Source organism: Lithobates pipiens, unplaced genomic scaffold (genome assembly GCF_037356315.1).
Source record: "Lithobates pipiens isolate NorthernLeopardFrog02 unplaced genomic scaffold, aLitPip1_a1.2 Scaffold_18, whole genome shotgun sequence".
NCBI classification, from domain to species: Eukaryota; Metazoa; Chordata; class Amphibia; order Anura; family Ranidae; genus Lithobates; species Lithobates pipiens.
In genome coordinates, this window is record NW_027507758.1 from 615,951,845 (window position 1) to 615,973,351 (window position 21,507).

General features: G+C 44.9%; 2 protein-coding genes across 2 annotated transcripts in view; both read left to right on the top strand.

Moving 5' to 3' along the window:
• LOC143989275 (uncharacterized) overlaps nucleotides 1-20,665 on the top strand; it is a 56,823-nt gene extending 36,158 nt beyond the window's left edge. Inside the window, exon 9 of the mRNA XM_077489350.1 lies at nucleotides 18,831-20,665. Coding sequence (XP_077345476.1) covers nucleotides 18,831-20,334 — 1,504 coding nt within the window. The 3' untranslated portion in view covers nucleotides 20,335-20,665. The remainder of the gene's footprint in view (nucleotides 1-18,830) is intronic.
• LOC143989272 (gastrula zinc finger protein XlCGF66.1-like) lies at nucleotides 1,330-5,276 on the top strand. The gene is made up of 4 exons (XM_077489348.1): nucleotides 1,330-2,035; nucleotides 4,624-4,817; nucleotides 4,942-5,076; nucleotides 5,163-5,276. The coding sequence occupies exons 2-4, from the start codon at nucleotides 4,671-4,673 to the stop codon at nucleotides 5,268-5,270; spliced, it is 390 nt and encodes a 129-aa protein (XP_077345474.1). The 5' UTR covers nucleotides 1,330-2,035; nucleotides 4,624-4,670; the 3' UTR covers nucleotides 5,271-5,276.
• Nucleotides 20,666-21,507: the final 842 nt, after the last annotated feature.

Here is a 21,507-nt window from a genome sequence, read left to right on the forward strand (position 1 = left end):
ATCCCCCTTTGTTTACTTACGATGGCTGTGATTAGACACAGCCATCGTGCGGATCAGGAGGGCAAATTACATTGCCCTCCTGCCGATCCGAGATGCGGCGTGTGCGGGGGACACGCGCGCACCGGGATCGCGCCCGCGCGATCCCGCTTCTTTGACAGGACGTTCGGGAACGTCCTGTCAGGAGTAGAGAGCTCCCACCCGGCCGTTTATATGCAGTGGCCGGGTGGGAAGTGGTTAAGTATCAAAGAAACACATGTATATCTATAGCCATTCAAAGATAGTGAACACTGTCAGAGGAACAAATATAAATCAAAGTCAGTGTTTAAACCTTTGGGCTGCAATGTGTCCAAACGGTTTATCCAATGCACTTCCATTTTCTTATGCACCGTACACACGATCAGAAATTCCGTCAGAAAAAAACTTGCATGTTTTTTCCGACGGAATTCCGCTCAAGCTTGCCTTGCATACACATGGTCACACAAAAGTTCTCTGAACTTTCGACCGTCAAGAACGCGGTGATGTACAACACTACGACGAGCCGAGAAAATGAAGTTCAAAGCTTCCGAGCACGTGTCAAATTGTTTCCGAGCATGCATAGGAATATTGCACGTCGGAATTTGTACAGGCAATCAGAACTTTTTCTGATTGAAAAATAGAGAACTGTGCCCATCACCGCAGCTTCACCATGCCCATCATTGCAGCCTCACTGTAACCATCACCGCAGCCTTACCATGCCCATCATTGCAGCCTTACCATGCCCATCATTGCAGCCTCACTGTACCCATCACCGCAGCCTTACCATGCCCATCATTGCAGCCTCACTGTACCCATCATTGCAGCCTTAAAATGCCCATCATTGCAGCCTCACCATACTCATCACCGCAGCCTCACCATGCCCATCATTGCAGCCTCACTGTGCCCATCACTGCAACCTCACCATACCCATAATTGCAGCCTTTCCGTGCCCATCATTGTAGCCTCTGTGCCCATCACCACAGCCTCACCATGCCCATAATTGCAGCCTTACTGTGCCCATCACCGCAGCCGCACAGTGCCCATCATAGTAGTCTCATGCCCATCATTGCTGCCTCATTGTGCCCGTCATTGAAATCTCCCTAGTAGTGACTGTGTGCCCATTCCAGTACCTGGATTTCACAGCGGGCATCTCCCGCTGTATCTCTGTGCTCAGTGTGAAACTTTCGGCTGCCCTGTGACAAAAATCCCACTCTCCTCCCAGACCAGCTCGTCGTGTTAGATGCATTATTCTGTCTAATACACGAGCTGGTCTAGGAGGAGGGCGGGACTTTTGTCACAGCGCGGCCGAAAGTTTCAGTCGGCTCTGAGAAACAGCGTTCTCCCGCTGTGTAAGGGAGGGGGAGAGAGGGCAGGACTTTTGTCACAGTGCGGTCGAAAGCGTCACACTGAGCTCCAAGACACATCGGTCTCCCGCTGTGTAAGGGAGGGAGAGCTAAAGTTAAAAGTGGCCCCAGAGCAAGCAGCCTAATGTCCGGTATCCCTGCCCTGACTCAAGTATAAGCCGAGTGGGGTTTTTCAGCCTAAAAAATTGGCTGAAAAACTTGGCTTATACTCAAGTATATACGGTTTAACTAAAACATTTTGTATAATTGTCTATTAAAGGGGCGTGCCAGGGGGTGTGTCCTATGTCTACATACTTTTACTAATAGGTTTCACTCGTACCCATCTCAAAAATTTGGGAGGTATCTAATTGCAGCGCCTGGTGATGGAATCCAGACAGCGTTTCAACAGTCTGCGCAAAATCTTGGATCCTGATAGCACTGTAGCCAAAATCCTAGGCTCACCAATGACAAAGTCTTGCTCATAGTGTACATTGGAAACTTTATTGGGGCTGCAGTTCCTCTGAGCTCCACAAGGTGTTGATCTCCCTTTTACTGAGACAGGAAGTCTCTATGGAACACAGGCAGGAAGTGATGTCGGTATAAATAGGAAGTTCCAGGTGAGAAGTGAGTCGGGAGGAAGTAGACTGAAGACGTTGCTGGAAGTGGCAGTAGAGGAGGTAATAAAATCTTATTTTTTATTTACACCCAGTAACCCCCCGTCATGTCCGTCCTCTTCCTCCATAGTCACTGTGACGTCTTTTATTTTCAGCAGATGATGATACACACATATATAGTGTGGAAACCTAGATTGATCCCTTCAGGTTTCAGAACATTGAAATATATATATATATATATATATATATATATATATATATATATATATATATATATATATATATATATATATATATATATATATATATATATATATATATATATATATATATATATACCGCGCTGTGAAATCAAAAATAAATTGTTATAGTGTAACCTAGCAGCCAACACTGCTATAGACCAAAAGCATCAATAAAATGTGAGAAAAAGTGTAGCGCTATGTTACCATAAATACAATATCAATAGTGTGAAACATAAACCCTTGGGAGATAATGTGTAAACAGTGTATAATCTCAAAACAAAATAGTAAGTGCATCCACCAAAAAAAAATATAATAATAATAGTAATGTAATAAAATAAACATATAAAGAAAGTCTATTAGGAAAAGTCCAAATAGTCATTCAGCACACATTCTTCATAATGTGCACTTATATTCAAGCCCAGGTGAAACCCTAATCCAGTGAACAAATATAGAAATTAAATTGCAAATGTAGTTCTTTGAAGATAGGAAGACACCACCGTGATAAGAGGGAGGCTTTCCAGATATTGTTGACCTGGCGGGGCTTTCGCCACCCAAGTCATAAAAAGGTTTGTCAATTGGATGAACCCGATAGGTATGGCTGTATCAATAAACCATCAGACCATTAAAGGCAAGCACCATATAATTCCAGGACTTCAAATGGGAGGTAGAAGCTTGGTATTCAGGCATAAGTCATGCAAATAGAAAACTCGCATAGTTTAACCACTTGAGATCCGCGCTATTGCCAAATGACGGCATTAGCGCGGACCTACATTTCCGGGACTACGTCTATTGACGTCGTCCCGGTTACGAGCGGCCTGCGCGCCCCCTGAGGGGCGCGCGCGGCGCGCTCTGTGATCGGCGAGTCCATGAGACTCGCCTGATCACCGATCCGTGTAAGGGGTCGATCCCGACCCCTTATCACGTGATCAGCTGTCAGCCAATGACAGCTGATCATGTGACAGAACGAAGCCGGTAATCCGCTATTATTCCTCCTCGCGCTGACAGCGCGAGGAGAGAAAAAAAAAGCCGATCACCGGCGGCCGTGATCGGGACATCAGTCCCGATCACGGCCAGCAATACAGCTGACCACCTGCCCCCTGCCAGTGCCCACCTGCCCACCGCAGTGCCATCCTGAATGAAAGTAAGTGCCACCCAGCAGTGCCCATAGTGCCCACAGCGCCACCCACAGTGCCACCCACAATGCCACCCACAGTGCCATCCAGCAGTGCCACCAACAGTGCCACCCACAGTGCCCACAATCTGCCGCAAAGGTGCTGCACCCCAGTGCCGCCCATCAGTGCCCAGCAGTGCCGCCCATCAGTGCCCAGCAGTGCCACCTATCAGTGCCCACCAGTCCCATCTATCAGTGGTACCTATCAGTGCCCATCCGTGCCACCCATCCATGCCATCTTATCTGTGCCCATCTTTGCCCATCAGTGCCGCCTTATCTGTGCCGATCGGTGCCGCCTTATCTGTGCCTATTAGTGCCGCCTTAACTATGCCTATCAGTGCCCACCAGTGCAGCCTATCAGTGCCCACCAATGCAGCCTATCAGTGCCCACCAATGCAGCCCATCAGTGCCCACCAATGCAGCCCATCAGTGCCCACCAATGCAGCCATCAGTGCCGCCTAATCAGCGCACTTCAATGAAGGAGAAAAATGACCCGTTTGCAAAATTGTATAACAAACTATTAAAACATGATTTTTTTTTTTTTTTTGCATCTTTTTTTGTTTGTTTAGCAAAAAATAAAACTCCGAGCTGTAACTAAATACCACCAAAAGAAAGCTCTATTTGTGGGAAAAAAATGATAAAAATTTCATTTGGGTACAGTGTTGTATGACCGCGCAATTGTCATTCAAAGTGCATCAGCGCTGAAAGCTGAAAATTGGTCTGGGACTGAGGGGGGTTTAAGTGCCCAGTAAGCAAGTGGTTAATCCCATTTAAAATGTTTTTAATAAACACAAAGTAGGTCACTCGCATTTCCATAAAACTTGTATGGCATAAAAAAAGGCAGTAAAGCGATATCTGCAGGGAGGTCCAACCGACACGTTTCGACTAACACCGTCATCATTTTTTGTTCCTGCCTCCGTCACCGGCATTGGACCAGTGTTCTGTCTATCACACGAGCTGGTCCAATGCCGATGGCGGAGACAGGACTGTGTATGTGACTGCCGAATGAGAGCCGAGTAAACAGGAGATGACGGCTCTGTGATTTGTGAAAGCTATTTGTCTGAAAAAAAACAGTACAGTGTTACGTAACCGCACAATTGCCAGTTAAAGTAGCGCAGTGCTGAATAGCAAAAAATGTCCTGCTCTTCAAGGGGGTAAAACCTTCTGGAGGTTATGGGGTTGTATGAATAAAAACACTGGAGGAAAGAAGCTCCCTACACATGTGCCAATTTCCTTAGGGGGACAGCCTGCTTATTCACCACTTTCATCACCATTCTAATATTGTATGACCAACACAGTCCAGATCCTCTCGCTACAGAAAACTTGCATAGATCACATGACCACATCAATGAGGATGGAGGAGGACTGGAGTCACATGACTGAGAAGATACTAAAACTTACCCTGGAGATCATCTACCTGCTGACCGGAGAGGTGAGGAGGATTCTTGGAGGTCACATGACATCATTCTTATCTGTATTAATAAAACACAGACTTGACCGGAAAGATGAGGATTCTGGGATTCTAACATGATATTCCTATTGGTTCCTCAATACAGAGATTTCCTCTTGTGAAGTCAGGAGATCATATGACCATCACAGTGCCTCCATGTGACTCCATAAAACCCGAGAGACACAACATGGAGAAGATTCTAGAAGTCACCAAGAAGATGATGGAGCTGCTGACAGGAGAGGTGAGCGGTGCCGGGAATTCTGGGACATTATCCAGTAACAGACAAGGGATGTGTCTGGATGGTGACTGTATCATTGTGTGTGTCAGGTTCCTATAAGGTGTCAGGATGTCACTGTCTATTTCTCCATGGAGGAGTGGGAGTATTTAGAAGGACACAAGGATCTCTACAAGGACGTCATGATGGACAAACACTAATAGTATCATCAGCATTTGTACATTATCTGTATTGTTACAATTTTATGTAATTTTTATAATATATTTAGAGTGGAGACCTGAGAGGTTACAAAGATTAAAAGAAGAAGAAGAGATGCATGTTTGTTACAATGAATGTCTTATTATATCTTTCAGAGTGGAAACCGTGTTAAAGAAGATAAAGAAGAAAAGTATAAAGAGGAGGATGGAGTGATGGAGGAGCTTTCAGAAGGACACAAGGGTATGATGGAGCCACCTAATACCTGGAACCCACCAGAGAGATGTCCCCGTCCTCTGTATTCCCGGGATTCCACACAGGAAGATCACACCATCCCCCACCATCATCAGGTAGATGAGGAACAATCACTGATAGTATCATTAGGATCTGTACATTATCTGCATTGTTACAATTTATATAATTTTTATTATATATTCAGAGTACTTCTACAGTTGATATTAAAGAAGAGATAAAAGAGGAGGATGATAAGGATGGGGTGATGGAGGAGTCTCTAAAAGGACACAATGATCTCTACCAGGGCACCATGGTGGTGTCATCAAGCTACAGAAAGCCACCAGAGAGATGTCCCCGTCCTCTGTATTCCCAGGATTCCACACAGGAAGATCACACCATCCCTCACCATCATCAGGTGGGTGGAGTTGAATGTCTGGGACATAGAGTGGTTGAACACTCTGAAATGTGGAGACGATGTTTGGACTCTACAAGATTTTTTTTGTGTGGTCTCAAATCATAAATACTTATATTTTACTGTGATAAGTGATAATTGCAGATATATATTACAAATAATGTAGCACTTACCCCTGAAGGTGCCGCTGTTTCCCGGTTTCCTTTGCCCATGATTCTGCTAGTAGCACCATGCACTCTGACACATCTGGGCTGAAAAGGGCATATTTATTACAAATTTACAGCGTACCCCAGCAGTTTAAAAGAAGTGAAAGCAGTAGTAACTGCTCAAACAATTTTTAAAACAATGGTATTTAAGATATATTATTGGTGACAAGCAAGAAAATAGAACAGAGAGTGGTCCCTAAATCCTATACTAGGGATAATCCTGCTTAAAGGGAGTAGTACCACAATAGTACTTTGGCAATCCATTTCAACCCTTTTCCCCACTAACCAGTAGGATGGGGCCCAAATCTGATGTTGGAGACAAAGTTCCTCCAAATATTAATAAAAGCACCCGAACTGTGACCTACAGAGGAAATGCTGATTCTTTTAATGGGATGTAGTGGGGCTGGCCAGTGGCCTCTCGCCAACTCCTGTGGTAACAGATGACCTCTCCATTCCACGTCATCAGCCCAATAAAGGCATTACAGCAGCGCTCTCTCCAACAACTGGGTAGAGGTCTCCATCAGGGTCAGTGATGATCCCAGATACCCGGGAATGTCCTCTGCGGGGCCTCTCTCCATCTTAGATGTGGTGATAGATGTCTCCCTAGCAAGCAGATGCGCGCACACACACACGCTCTCCAATAATGTTGTAATTTCATCTCTCTCAGCCCTCGACTGTGTCGGTTCTTCTGTAAACACAAACAAGGACAGCAGCAGAAACAATGAAACTGCAGCTGCTCCTCTCTTCTAGCAATGCTGACCAGGGCTGCACACTCCCCCCCCCCCCCCCCCCCCCCCCCCAAACGTTTTTGGTCCCTAAAGAAACAGCAGGTCCAAAGAAAAGGAGCCAATTTTTTGCATGGTATGGAAATACACAAACAGGATATTAAATTAACACATTTACATTATGCAAATTTGATCCAGGAGGTTAAGCTAATTTTATGACTGCCTTGCAAAGGGAGCAAGCACTGGAAACTCCCACCAAGGTGTCTCAGGAAGTGGGCTAGAGTCTCAATTTTAACCATTTTTTAACTGAAGCTGTAGTGGAAGTTACTGGCATTTCTGAAACCTTGGGGCTGTGGACACAATCTGTTCCTTACCTAAGCCTAGGGAGTGATATGTCAGCCTCGTTGGAAAGTTCTGGCATCTCTTGGGAACTTTGGGCTTTGGACACCGTCAATTTAGAACTTTGGCTTAGGAAGTCATAGGTGTCTTTTTGGGGGTGTACTGACGTTTTGGCTCTTTGCGCCTTTGGCTCAGACAGTTCTTCTCCTGGGGGCTCTTCAGCAGGCTCCTCACGTCTTTCTACTTCATGGGACTGAGGTGCAAATTCAGCGGCCTCTGGCCTAAGGGCCTTAAAATTAGTCTCAGTAGAGGAGGTAAATGGGGTGGTATCTATGGACACAGTTGGCCACAACCAGTCCATGCTGACATCTTCTTCACAGTTTTCCTCCGTCTCCCCAACTGGAAAAGAAGACTGTGGTTACTGATCTCTGATTTGAAGAGGACACTTGGGCAAAACATGGATCAGCTTGTTGAGGCATTCGAAAAGCTCCTCCCTGATGTGGAAAATGGTTATGGTGCCAGATTTTCATGGGATCTTTTTTCCCCTCCGGGTGGATCTGATACACCTGCAAACCAGACAGTTGCTTGGAGACGATGTAAGGTTAGGATTTTCACTGGCCAGCTACCTTGTGCTTTCTATGGACACCCAAAATTTCTTAGAAGCTCTCGATCGCCCAGCTGTAGATCCTAGGCTCTAATTCCCAAGTCAAATTTCCTCTTATTTCCCTGACCTGTGGTATCTAATGCAACTTTGGGCCTTCTCATAAACCATCTTCAGGTTCTTTCTGAGATGATCAACACATCCACTGTGGGTTGTAACAACACATCCAATGTGGTGCCAAAAGCGACAGGTCAACAGGCAAGCAACCTTTTCTAAACATCAGCACAAATGGGGAATATCCTATGGCATTGTTCTCTGTGTTGTATGCATGCGTAACTGAAGAGATGTGCCTGCTCCAGTGTTATGTTTTTTCCGCAGTTTAAGTTCCAAGCATATTAAGAAAGTTACAGTTGAACCTCTCAGGCTACGGATCCCTTTGTGGGTGATATACATTTCTGGATTTCTAAAAGGCCAAACGGATCCAGAAGCTTCCTGATGAGTTGACTCTTAAAGTCTCTTCCCTGAATAGATTCATTGGGGCAATCCATGCTGAATGAAGAACTTCTCCACCAAGACTTCAACCACTGTGGATGCTCATTGGTCTTTTGTCTGAAATGCCTGGGTGTAACAGGTGAAATAGTCTGTCACAGGACATTTCCCTGTCCACACAAATCGTGTTCTAGACACATGAAGTCAATGTTCACCAATTTCATTGGTTAATTAAGTCTGGAGGTGGCCCATTGGTCAGATTGAAGAGAGTGTCTTTCTTCTGGTCCTTCCTCAAGTCTTACCTAGAGTGAGGTCGCAGTAGTGCTCTGGAACAGCTGCAGCAGGTATACTAATGGTTTCAGCCCCTGTCACTTCTTTGACATGATGTCCAACTCCTTGACATAAAGCTTGGACCCCTTTTGACATCAGTTTGGTCTAATCTTTTGGGGAGGTCTCAGGTTCATAGGGTCTCCTTGATAGGACTTCAGTATCTCTCTTTCCAACCCCTGGATCATACTTGAGGCTAATATGAAGCACAGATAGGGCAGCCAAATATCAAAGTCCTGTGGCATCCAGCTTGGCCGTGTTGAGTATGTAGGTGAGCAGATTATTATCTGTCTTGGCCTCAAAGTCTACACCATACAGATCATTTTGCAGCTTGTCTACCATTGCCCACTTTAAGGCAAGAACTTTAGCTTGTGTGTGGGATAATCTAGGGAACAGATTGTAGGTGTCCATCAAGCTCCTGATACAACTCTCCACCCAGTCGCTCACTGCTGGTATCAACATGTGTCTCGAGTCGAGTTGGATCTGCATAGGCCAGAACAGGGGCATTTCTCAGGCTACTGTTGAGGATGCAGATTGTCAATGAATAGCCTTGGGGAACTGTTCTTTTTCCAAACCACACTATGGGAGAGGCATAAGGACTCGATGACTCTCAGATTATTCCCATCCTCTTCAGCTCTGCCAACTGCGCTCAGGGGTCTTCCAAGTTGCCCAGTGAAATCCATTCTCTCCCTAAAAAGCTTGCCTTCCTGAAGGTGAATTTGGGGCTTGGTGTGCTCCGCACACCCTACATCGAAATCCTTCACAGAGAATATCTCTGCCATCTCAGGAGTTGAGCTTTGGCCTTCTCCATCTACTAAGTGTTTGTTAAATCAAAATACTAAAACACTGCCAGCCTCTCTATTAAAGGCAGGCATACCACACTGTGTAAGTCTTTTCTAAAAACAAGAATTGTAAATACCTTTTTAGTGCAATCTTCAGGCCGGTCATGTGACTCGTGGCCACTTTACAGCTCCGATACATGGCTACTGCAGGAGGGGCCAAGATCACCCTCTGACGTTAGCCGGGGAGATCATGTGGCCGCTTAGCCCCTTCCGCAGAAGCTCGGTCTTGGAGATGTAAAGTGGCCACGAGTCACATGACTGGCCTGAAGATAGTTCTAAAAATGTACTTACAATCCTCATTTAAAAAAAAAACTTACACAGCAGTGGCGGCCCATGCATTGAGGGCACACGGGCGCTGCCCCCGTTTGCCTGCCGCCACCCCCTATCAATGCGCCCGGCCCCTTTCAGGACGCTGGGTGCATAGATTCCTATGGCAGGGTTTTTTTTTCTCTTCTCTTTTTTTTTTTTTTAAGCACCTGATTAGAGCCAGAGGCTCTAATAGGCTTTATAAAACGGTTAGCTCGGGGAGCAGAGAGTATGCCCTGATCCCACCCAATTGTGTGACCATGGCAAATGATTTTTATTTTTTTTTCTCAAAGAAGTTTATTGAAAATTATTGTGAAAATTACAAGTGACACATAAAGTAAGCTTGTACAAAGTACTAAAACATGGAGCAGTACAAGAAAATACTGATCAAATAACAACAGTTCAGCTTAAATCCATATATATCATACAGAATAAGGTAAAAAGAGGAAAAGAAGGGAAAAACAACATATCAAAACCATTGTTGTCCGGTTAAGCGAACAATCGATTAAGTTAGCACGTGCCTATATTAATGGACTAAAGGTAGATAGCCTAAACGCCCCGAGGGGAGATAACCTATATTTCAAAGATAACTGTGGGATTCTGCAATTATTACCTGGAATACAGGAGACAGAAGCCTATGTAGCATATCCTGTTCCAGGCAAAAGCTCAGGTCAGGTGTGTGTGCGGATACACTGGCACAATGGGATGCATCCATTGGAGGTCAACCATGTCCAGTCTCCAGGCAAGCCATCCACCCCAATGGGGATCACACTGTGGATGGGAAAGTACTATTAATTAAATAGAGTTGTTCATTCGGAGACTGGACATAGTTTAAGAAATAGGTCAAACCAATTCATAATCCAATGGACGCATCTGATCTTTGCTTCGTTGACATAAGTGAAAAGCGTTTTCCTTTAGGAGAGCAAATGAATTTTTGCTATGTTCACACTACAGTGCCTCCCCGCCAATCAAGAAGGCAGGTCCTGAGACCTGTTTCCCGATTAGCCAAAGCGCTAGGCGATCCTATTGGCGTAAGAGGAAACACAGAGTGGAGGAAGCAGACACCGGACACGGGTGGATTTTTTTGACATGCATGCTCTCTCTTTCTCGCTCTTTTTTTTTCTCTTTCTCTCTTTTTCTCTATCTTTCTCTCTCTCTCTTTCTCTCTCTCTTTTTCTTTCTCTCTCTCTGAAAGATGGTCCTATCTCAGCCCCTCTTTCCTGTGCTCGAGCTGGACATTGATGGTCAATGGAAAAACTCTCTGACCGGTCGGGTAGTCAAGATACCATACACAAGGTGTGGATGATCAAGAATACAATGTTTTTTTCCCGGCTTCACAGAATATATACAATACAAAGAAAGCGTCGTATAGGGGGAACGTCCCATGAACAACCAATCACATTCAAGCACTATGTTATACAATTAATATTAACCTAAAAGATATTCATAGTATTTCTGCCTAGAGACAGACTCAACTTCACAATTCTAAGAATATTTAACCTTATCATCTTGGTTTCAGGCCAATGTCCAAAACACACAATATATGTTCTTAACTTGCTATATAGCTAAATGTCAACTCTAACCGCAGACTCATCCTACTTCGCCTTAGCACTTCTGGTAAACTTGCACAAGCTAGCATGAGATGAAAATATTTTCTAAAACATTATAGATTTGATTCTAAAAACATTATAGATCTAAGGAGTAACTCTACCTTTTCCTTTCTTTTTCTCTTTCTTTTTCTCTTTCTTTTTCTATCTTTTCTCTCTCTCTCTATCTCTTTTCTTTTCTCTTTCTCTTTCTTTTTTTTCTCTTAGTTTTTTTCTCTCTCTCTCTTCTCTGTTCTCTCTCGTTCTCTCTCTCTCTCGTTCTCTCTCTCTCTCGTTCTCTCTCTCTCTCGTTCTCTCTCTCTCTCGTTCTCCTCCCCCCTTGTTCTCTCTCTCTCTCTCTCTCTCTCTCTCTCTCGTTCTCCTCCCCCCCTTGTTCTCTCTCTCTCTCTCTCTCTCTCTCGTTCTCCTCCCCCCTTGTTCTCTCTTTCTCTCTCTCTCTCTTGTTCTCCTCCCCCCTTGTTCTCTCGTTCTCTCTCTTTCTCTCTCTCTCTCTCTCTCTCTCTCTCTCTCGTTTCTCCTCCCCCCCTTGTTCTCTCTCTCTCTCTCTCTCTCGTTCTCCTCCCCCCTTGTTCTCTCTTTCTCTCTTGTTCTCCTCCCCCTTGTTCTCTCTCTCTCTCTCTCTCTCGTTCTCCTCCCCCTTGTTCTCTCTTTCTCTCTCTCTCTCTCTCGTTCTCCTCCCCCCCTTGTTCTCTCTCTCTCTCTTTCTCTCTCTCTCTCTCTCTCGTTCTCCTCCCCCCTTGTTCTCTCTTTCTCTCTTGTTCTCCTCCCCCTTGTTCTCTCTCTCTCTCTCTCTCTCTCTCTCTCTCGTTCTCCTCCCCCCTTGTTCTCTTTCTCTCTCTCTCTCTCTCTCTCTCTCGTTCTCCTCCCCCCCTTGTTCTCTTTCTCTCTCTCTCTCTCGTTCTCTCTCTCTCTCTCTCTCTCCTCTTTCTCTTTTACTGTTCTCTGTTCTCCTCCCCCCTGTTCTCTTTCTCTCTCTCTCGTTCTCTCTCTCTCATTCTCCTCCCCCCTTGTTCTCTTTCTCTCTCTCTCTCTCTCATTCTCCTCCCCCTTGTTCTCTTTCTCTCTCTCCTCCCCTTGTTCTCTTTCTCTCTCTCTCTCATTCTCCTCCCCCTTGTTCTCTTTCTCTCTCCCTCTCTCTCTCTCCTCTCTCTCTCTCTCTCTCTCTCTCTCTTGTTCTCCTCCCCCTTGTTCTCTCGTTCTCTCTCTCTCTCTCTCTCTCTCTCTCTCTCTCTCTCTCTCTCGTTCTCCTCCCCCCCTTGTTCTCTCTCTCTCTCTCTCTCTCTCTCTCTCTCGTTCTCCTCCCCCCTTGTTCTCTCTTTCTCTCTTGTTCTCCTCCCCCTGTTCTCTCTCTCTCTCTCTCTCTCTCTTCTCCTCCCCCTTGTTCTCTCTTTCTCTCTCTCTCTCTCTCGTTCTCCCTCCCCCTTGTTCTCTCTCTCTCTCTTTCTCTCTCTCTCTCTCTCTCGTTCTCCTCCCCCCTTGTTCTCTCTTTCTCTCTTGTTCTCCTCCCCCTTGTTCTCTCTCTCTCTCTCTCTCTCTCTCTCTCTCTCTCTCTCTCTCTCGTTCTCCTCCCCCTTGTTCTCTTTCTCTCTCTCTCTCTCTCTCTCTCTCGTTCTCCTCCCCCCCTTGTCTCTTTCTCTCTCTCTCTCTCGTTCTCTCTCTCTCTCTCTCTCTCCTCTTTCTCTTTTACTGTTCTCTGTTCTCCTCCCCCTTGTTCTCTTTCTCTCTCTCTCTCGTTCTCTCTCTCTCATTCTCCTCCCCCTTGTTCTTTCTCTCTCTCTCTCTCTCTCTCCCCCCTTGTTCTCTTTCTCTCTCTCTCTCATTCTCCTCCCCCTTGTTCTCTTTCTCTCTCTCTCTCTCTCTCTCTCTCTCTCTCTCTCTCTCTCTCTCTCTCCTCCCCCCTTGTTCTCTTTCTCTCGCTCTCTCTCTCTCTCTCTCTCTCTCTCGTTCTCCTCCCCCCTTGTCTCTTTCTCTCTCTCTCTCTCTCTCTCATTCTCCTCCCCCTTGTCTCTTTCTCTCTCTCTCTCTCTCTCTCTCTCATTCTCCTCCCCCCTTGTTCTCTTTCTCTCTCTCTCTCTCTCAGTCTCCTCCCCCTTGTTCTCTTTCTCTCTCTCTCTCATTCTCCTCCCCTTGTTCTCTTTCTCTCTCTCTCTCATTCTCTCTCCCCCTTGTTCTCTTTCTCTCTCTCTCTCTCTCTCTCTCTCTCTCTCTCTCTCTCTCTCTCGTTCTCCTCCCCCCTTGTTCTCTTTCTCTGCTCTCTCTCTCTCTCTCGTTTCCTCCCCCCTTGTTCTCTCTCTCTCTCTCTCTCTCTCTCTCTCTCTCTCTCGTTCTCCTCCCCCCTTGTTCTCTCTCTCTCGTTCTCTCTCTCTCTCTCTCTCTCTCTCTCTCTCTCTCTCTCCCTCTTTCTCTTTTAATATTCTCTGTTCTCTCTCTTTCTCTGTTCTCCTCCCCCTTGTTCTCTTTCTCTCTCTCTCTCTCTCTCTCTCTCTCTCATTCTCCTCCCCCCTTGTTCTCTCTCTCTCTCTCGTTCTCCTCCCCCCTTGTGCTCTTTCTCTCTCTCTCGTTCTCTCTCTCTCATTCTCCTCCCCCCTTGTTCTCTTTCTCTCTCTCATTCTCCTCCCCCTTGTTCTCTTTCTCTCTCTCTCTCTCTCGTTCTCCTCCCCCTTGTTCTCTCTCTCTCTCTCTCTCTCTCTCTCTCTCTCTCTCTCTCGTTCTCTGTCTCTCTCCCACACTTTTTTTCCCTTCTCGTAGTAAGCCCTCTGCTCATTCCTCCTCCACCAAACAAGGTTAGTGAGTCTCCATGGCATTGCATCCTTTACAATGGTATTTTGTGCCGCTTTGTTGGTTTAGGGTGAAGATCTGATGACCATGAAAGTTGAGGGTGAAGTAGAAGAGACGTATGTGAGGGATGATCAGCAATATACGGAGGAGGATGGAATGATGAGGACATTCAAAGAGGAGGACACTTCTACAGAGATCAGCACAGGTGAGACATAATATATTGCTCTGTTACTGCACACTGATTGGTCCAGAGTAGGGTGGGAGATTAGTGACATTATAGGTTGACAATAGTCGCATCCTTCTATAGATACCCGTCCTGCACATTAGATCTTTTTTTCTTTTAGATAAACCCCCTTCTCTGTATTTAGTTCCATTGAGTGGAGAGCATTGATTGCAATAATGTGAAACATTAAAAGTTCTATTTTTTTATTTTATTTTTAAATACCATGATGGGGGAAGGTGGAGGTTTCCTCTGTCCCTTTAACCAGTCTGTGACGTGACACATCTGTACAGGAGAGTTTTTGAAAACTACATCTATTCACCCCGGCCTATAGCAGTGCCTGAAAAATCTGTCTCTTCAATGACCCCAACACCAATTTGCTACATGCTTTATGTCCATATGGAGAAAAATGCTATCAAAATATTTTATTATTACAATGTATACTAATTATTACATCAAAACTGATATTTGCAGAGAAGAAAATGCCGTTTGATTTGTGGGTAAATGACAGCTCCCAGCCACCTACTACTGTTTGTAAATGAACAGCCTAGGTTTGCCTTTATACCAGACTCTAATGGCCCTAAATGCACCTTTGATATAGAATGTTATTGGGGGATTCAATGGGAAAAAAAATACATACAAGACCCTTATCTGAGCATGCAGCCTGCCTTCAAAAGAAAGGAGAGATAAGCATGTGCCCCCCTCTTCCTTTCCTAAACAATACCAGGCCACATACCCTCATCATGGGGGGGGGGGGGGGTCTTTGTGTGGGTGCCCGCCTTGGTACAAAACCTCATCCCCATGTTGATAAGGACAAGGTCCTCATCCCCACAAACCTGGCCTGCTGGCTGTGGGGGTCTGTGAGCAAAGGCTTATCAGAACTTGGAAGCCCTCTTTAAAATAATGGAGGCCCTCAGTTCCCCCCCCCCCAGTGTGAAAGACAAAGGGGTACATAGTAACCCTACTGTTCTGTTTCAAAGGCAGCTTTATGTATTGAACTACCTCCCTAGACTCAGTTGGTCTGGAGAGTATGGGTCACCTGCTGACTTGGCACCATCCACAGGCAGCTTAAATCTTCAATAAGACACAGAAGTAGAATTCAACGCAACTTAAGCTAGCTGCAGTACAGACAGTCTTTTGAAGGGCAAGAAAACAATCAGTTTCCTAAGCCCTGTCTCTGAGCAGAACTAACATTAACCTCCCTGGCGATATTCCCGAGTCTGGCTCAGGGTGGAATTTCAGAACCAAAAGCGGTAACCCCCGAGCCAGACTCAGGATCGCATCGCAGGATCCAGGAAGAGCTTACTTACCTTGTCCCCTGGATCCTGCGATGTCTCCCCGCAGTGTGAGCGTCTCGTCCTCTACTCGATTCATCATGGAGCCGGGCTCCGTTCTCTGCCAGCGTTGCGACGCATGGGGACAGAGAACGGCGCCAAATTCAAAAAGTGAAACACACACATTACATACAGTATACTGAAATCTTACAGATTACATTGCTGTATGTAATTATTTCACATCCCTTTTGTCCCTAGTGGTTTGTCCAGTGCCCTGCATGTAGTTTTATATTATAAAAACTGTTCTTTCTGCCTGGAAACTGGAGATTGTCCATAGCAACCAAAACCATCCTTTTACATCAAACGTGGTTTTAGACCAGGTAGAAAACAGCGATAATAAATTAGAATCACTCGCAGAATTGAGAGATAGTGATTTGTGGGGAGATCCGTCATCAAACACTGAAAATTAATGACAGTGACAATTCTGCAACTGAGCAAATTTCAATGTTTTTTTTGATTTGATTACATTATTAAATAATTTTTGTTCTTATTATATTATTATTTGGTATAATTATTTATAGTTATTTATTATATTATAATTTATGATTTCATTTTTCAAACTTTATCATACCCGGGATGTCTACTAGACTCTGGTTTGGACAGATTTAAGTGAGTTATTCCTAAGAATTACAGACCTACAATATAAAAAAACAAATTTCCATGCAAAATAATGGTACCGCGTTCAGCACCAAAAATCTGAAATAATCATACCGCCAGGGAGGTTAACTGAGGGAACAGAAACAGGGACGGTCTAGCTAGGACTGAACCAACTAGCACTAAACAGGAGGGCAGAGGGAGATACCAAATCACATTTGTAAACCAGTTGTAGTGGCCCTAAACTACTGTTGGATTTCAGCAAATGTCAAACAATAGTAACCTGATCAGGGTCGTATCATGGCCCGCGTGTGAGGAAAAAAGTGGGCCCTAGGCTTTGTTGAATGCGAAATGTGGGCATGGTATAAATTTAGCTAAATATTAGGCATGGCTTAAAGGGGGTGTGGTTTAATAGAGTCTGAGATTTACATAGTGCAGAATGTGGTATAGTTAAACAGGGAATGTGTAAGGGAAAGTGTGTGGTGGACGTTGGTGGGTAGTTTGTAGTATGTACAGGAAAGGAGTGCGCAGTATGTGGACGGTGTCAGTAGAGCAGTTGATGGTGTCCTGTAGGATTTTTTTCAATTTTAAAAGACTTTCACAATGCTTTTTGGGGGCTGGTAGTAGACAGTGTCGGTAGGGCAGAGGGGGTGGTATCAGTAGTTTTTTTTTACTTTTATTATTATTATTATTTACAATTTTTTTATAATTTAGTTTAATTTTATTTTTTTATATTTATTGTAATTTTTTTTTTTTTTAATCAGCCCTGTTGGTGGGCTTTGGTGAGATATCAGGGGTTTAAACAGACCCCTGATATCTCCCCTTTTGAGACAGAGAAAGGGACTGAAGGCACAGATTCCCCAGTCCTATTCTCAGCAGCCTCAGCATTGAAGATGAATGAACAGAGACAGCGGCTCCTATTCATTCATAAACTGAGGCATAGTAAACACAGTTTCTAATATACTCAGTTATCAAAGGACACAGGAGCCATCGCTCACTGTGTCCAATTCAGAAAAGGAAGGGCCCGGTAAATGACATGTTTACCAGCCCCTTCCTCCTTTCTCCCGCTGGCTGCTGGAGGGATCTGTCAGGATAGAGAGCGAAGAGGGAAAAGAGGGGAGCCAGCTGCAGTGGGATCGGAGGAGAACATGGGTGGGGGGGCGGAGATAGCGTGCACACAGGGGGGGGGGGGCAGAGGAGGAGGGCATGAAGAGGAGCCAGAGGAGGAGTACACAGGGGGGGGTCAGAGGAGGAGGAGCACACAGGGGGGCCAGAGGAGGACACAGGACAGTGGGGGGATGCTCGGTGCGGCAGGGGGGACAGTTGCAAGCACTGAATCTCCCTGTGTAGCTTTGCACCTGACAGCCACGGGAGAGAGAGGAGGAGAAGCGGCTCCCTGGTTGACAGTCGGGGATGATCATGTGGCAGGGGGGCAGTTGCAAGCACCGATCTCCCTGTATAGTTTTTTAGCTGACAGCCACAGGAGAGAGAGGAGAAGCGGCTGTCAGCTGAAAAGCTATACAGGGAGATCGGTGCTTGCAACTGCCTCCCTGCCACACGATCATCCCCGACTGTCAACCAGGGACAATAGTCCATGGTTGCAGTGTGGGTCACAGTGGGCCCCCCTCTTCTTCGGGGCCCGTATTCAATGAACACCCTGCACTAATGGATGATACACCCCTGAACCTGATGCAGTTCAATACAACACAGAAAAAATACAAATAGGTGGGACAGAACACCTACTGATTCTCATCTCTGTTTAAGTATATTCTGGGGTTCAGATAGCAGTGTGAGATTGTTTTTTCAATCCTAGTTACAGTAGTGCTATCTTAGGTTGGTCCCTCTTTTTTGAGCTGACATTTATTAGCTAAAGGTTAACCTAAAACTCTATTAACAGGCTCGTTGGGATGAAAAGTAAGGAGGAACATAGAAAACTGAAACAGTTATATTTGCAACAGAAACGACTTCTCCAAACACCCTCCAGTACTGCTTGTCACCAGAAGCCTAGACCTATGGCCTCTTGTTCTATGCCAAGGGGTCTGCATTTTTGAACTTTTGAATCTTTTCCATATCAGAGATCACATGACCCGGTGCCTAGGCTTGTGGTTGTGTGAAGTGCGTGCACCTCCCAGTCTCCATTGGTCCCTGCTCTTCTGACAAGGCTGTGTAAATGTAGAAGTGATCTGGGAGGAGGACCAAAGGACCTTTTACTGAAGCGCGGCTGATTGGGATATCCACAGAGAACACCTGCTTTCTAAAATCTACCTGATCCCGATGGAATATTGATTTAAATGAACTCACCTTCGTGTATCTATTGATCATGTTTTTATATTTTTCCAGGATACGCCATCGAGGAACCCTCAAAGGATCATCTCACTTTACCTGGAAGCTGCAAAATGGAGGCTGAGGACATCACAAGAGATTGTGTAGAAGAAAAGACAATGAGCTCAGCTATGGATGGTGGACTTCACAGTGTGGATGGACCATCAAATCCCTCTGACTCTGAGCAACCTCGTACTGTGAGGGATGGTGCCGGAATTCAGGAGGATGTGAAATTTTCCTGTCCTGAATGTGGGGAAAGTTTTATCTCTGAATCCAGTCTTACTGTACATCAGAGATCTCACACGGGTGGGAAGCCACTTTCCTGTTCTGAATGTGGTAAATGTTTTAAAAAAAAATCCGAACTCATTAAACATTACGGATCTCATACGGGCAAGAAGCCGTATTCCTGTACCAAGTGCAGGAAATGTTTTTCGCGACTGTCCCATCTTCACGTACATCAGAGGTCCCACATGAGGACACAGCCATATTCTTGCCCTCAGTGCGGCAAATGCTTTTTACATAAATCAGCACTTGTTAGGCATCAAAGATCTCACACGGGGGAGAAGCCGTTTTCCTGCCCTGAGTGCAGGAAATGTTTTTTACAGAAATCGGACCTTGTTAGGCATCAAAGATCTCACAGAGGAGAGAAACCATATTCCTGCCCCAATCTTAACAGACAACAGAGAATTCACGTGGAGGAGAAGCCGTATTCCTGTGCTGAGTGTGGGAAATGTTTTTTACAGTTGTCCCATCTTTACAGACATCAGCAGTCTCACTCAGCGGAGAGATCGTTTTCCTGTTCTGAGTGCGGGAAATGTTTTTTACAGAAATCAAACCTTGTTAGACATCAAACATCTCACACAGGAGAGAAACCGCATTCCTGTTCTGAGTGTGGGAAATGTTATAGACGAAAATCGGGCCTTGTTATGCATCAAAGATCTCACACAGGAGAAAGCCCATATTCCTGCCCAGAGTGTGGGAAATGTTATATGCGGAAATCTAAATTTGTCATACATCAAAGATCTCACACAGGAGAGAGCCTGTATTCCTGCCCTGAGTGTGGGAAAAGTTATATACGGAAATCAGAGTTTGTTATACATCAAAGATCTCACACAGGGGAGAAGCCATATTCCTGCCCTGAATGCGATAAAAGTTTTTCATGCAAGTCCAGTCTTCACACACATCAGAGGATTCACACAGGAGAGAAGCCGCATTTCTGTCCTGAATGTGGTAAATGTTTTTCACGGGCATCCCATCTTAACAGACATCAGTGGTCTCACACGGGGGAGAAGCCCTATTGCTGTACTGAGTGTGGGAAATGTTTTTCAGAGAAGTCCAATCTTTACACACATCAGAGGATTCACACAGGAGAGAAGCCGTATTCCTGTCCTGAGTGTGGGAAGTGTTTCTCAAAGAAATCTGACCTTGTTAGACATCAAAGATCTCACACAGGAGAGAAGCCGTATTCCTGTCCTGAGTGTGGGAAATGTTTCTCAAAGAAATCTGATCTTGTTAGACATCAAAGATCTCACACAGGAGAGAAGCCACATTCCTGCCCTGAGTGTGGGAAATGTTTCTCAAAGAAATATGACCTTGTTAGACATCAAAGATCTCACACAGGTGAGAAGCCATATTCCTGCCCTGAGTGTGGGAAATGTTTCTCAAAGAAATGGACCCTTGTTGTACATCAGAGATCTCACACAGGTGGGAAGCCAAATTCCTTCCCTGAGTGAGAAAAATGTTTTCATGAATAACCCAACTTTACACTCATCAGAGGTTTCATGAAGGGAGAAGCCGTGTTCCTGCCCTGAGTGTAGAAATTTTTTTTTTTTTTTTTTTTTTTTAGAAATCAGACCTTGTTATGCAGTGGCAATATGAAGGAAGTGTGTAGGCCCTTGGAATTAACTGGTTTTCTTGCGTAATTTGCCATAAAATGTAATCTGACCCTCATGTACCTCACAACAATAGACAAACACAATGTGCTTAAGCGGATAAAACACAACCCATGCTAATTTGTCGTGTCTTTATTGAACACACCCATTAAACATTTACAGTACTAATGTAGCCAGGCGCTGGCTAGTCTATGGAATTGATTTACTAAAGGCAATTGGACTGTGCAGGTGCCTTCAGATCCCTGACACCAAGACGAATGACACATCATGATCATCTTTAGGGGCCACTGCAACATTCATTTGGAGATATCTCTGTTAATAACTATATACTGTGTGTGTGTGTGTGTGTGTGTGTATATATATATATATATATATATATATATATACACAAAATTCCACCATGACTTTTGGTGTAATACTACTCCTACTGATAATAATATTATTAATCTTTTCTTATATAAAGCTTGTACTATTTCCAAACCTCCTCTGCTCCCAAATACTTTGATTTGAGTACTGATTAATACCCCAGGAATGGAACCCCCTCAGGGGGGTTCCTTTATCAAACCCAGTCTTCCACTCAGCAAAGGGTCTTCTCCTTTATGTTTAGGGCAACATTCTGTTTAGGTAGGGCCATTTGTCATACCCCCCCCCCCCCCCAAAAAAAAGGTCTACACAGCCATTAGTACCAGGCTTTTCACACTCAAAGCTTGTAGGATGTGGAGGATAGGCAGGCTGAGCAATTTAGAGACAAAACATGGAGACAAAAACATGACCAGTGTAGCCCAGATATCCCAAACTTTTCTGTTACAGACCCTTTATACTCCCTTCCCCCTTTTACCTTGAATGAAAGACCACACTGTTCTTATGGAGTATAATGGCCATAACAGCCTTTATTAAACAATCTGAAGTAAAAACTCCAAATAACCTTACATATATGAACCACAGAGAAACAACATGTTTCAACCCCAATTTATTGGTCAATGACGGAGCTACCTCCTTTTTCCACCGTATATA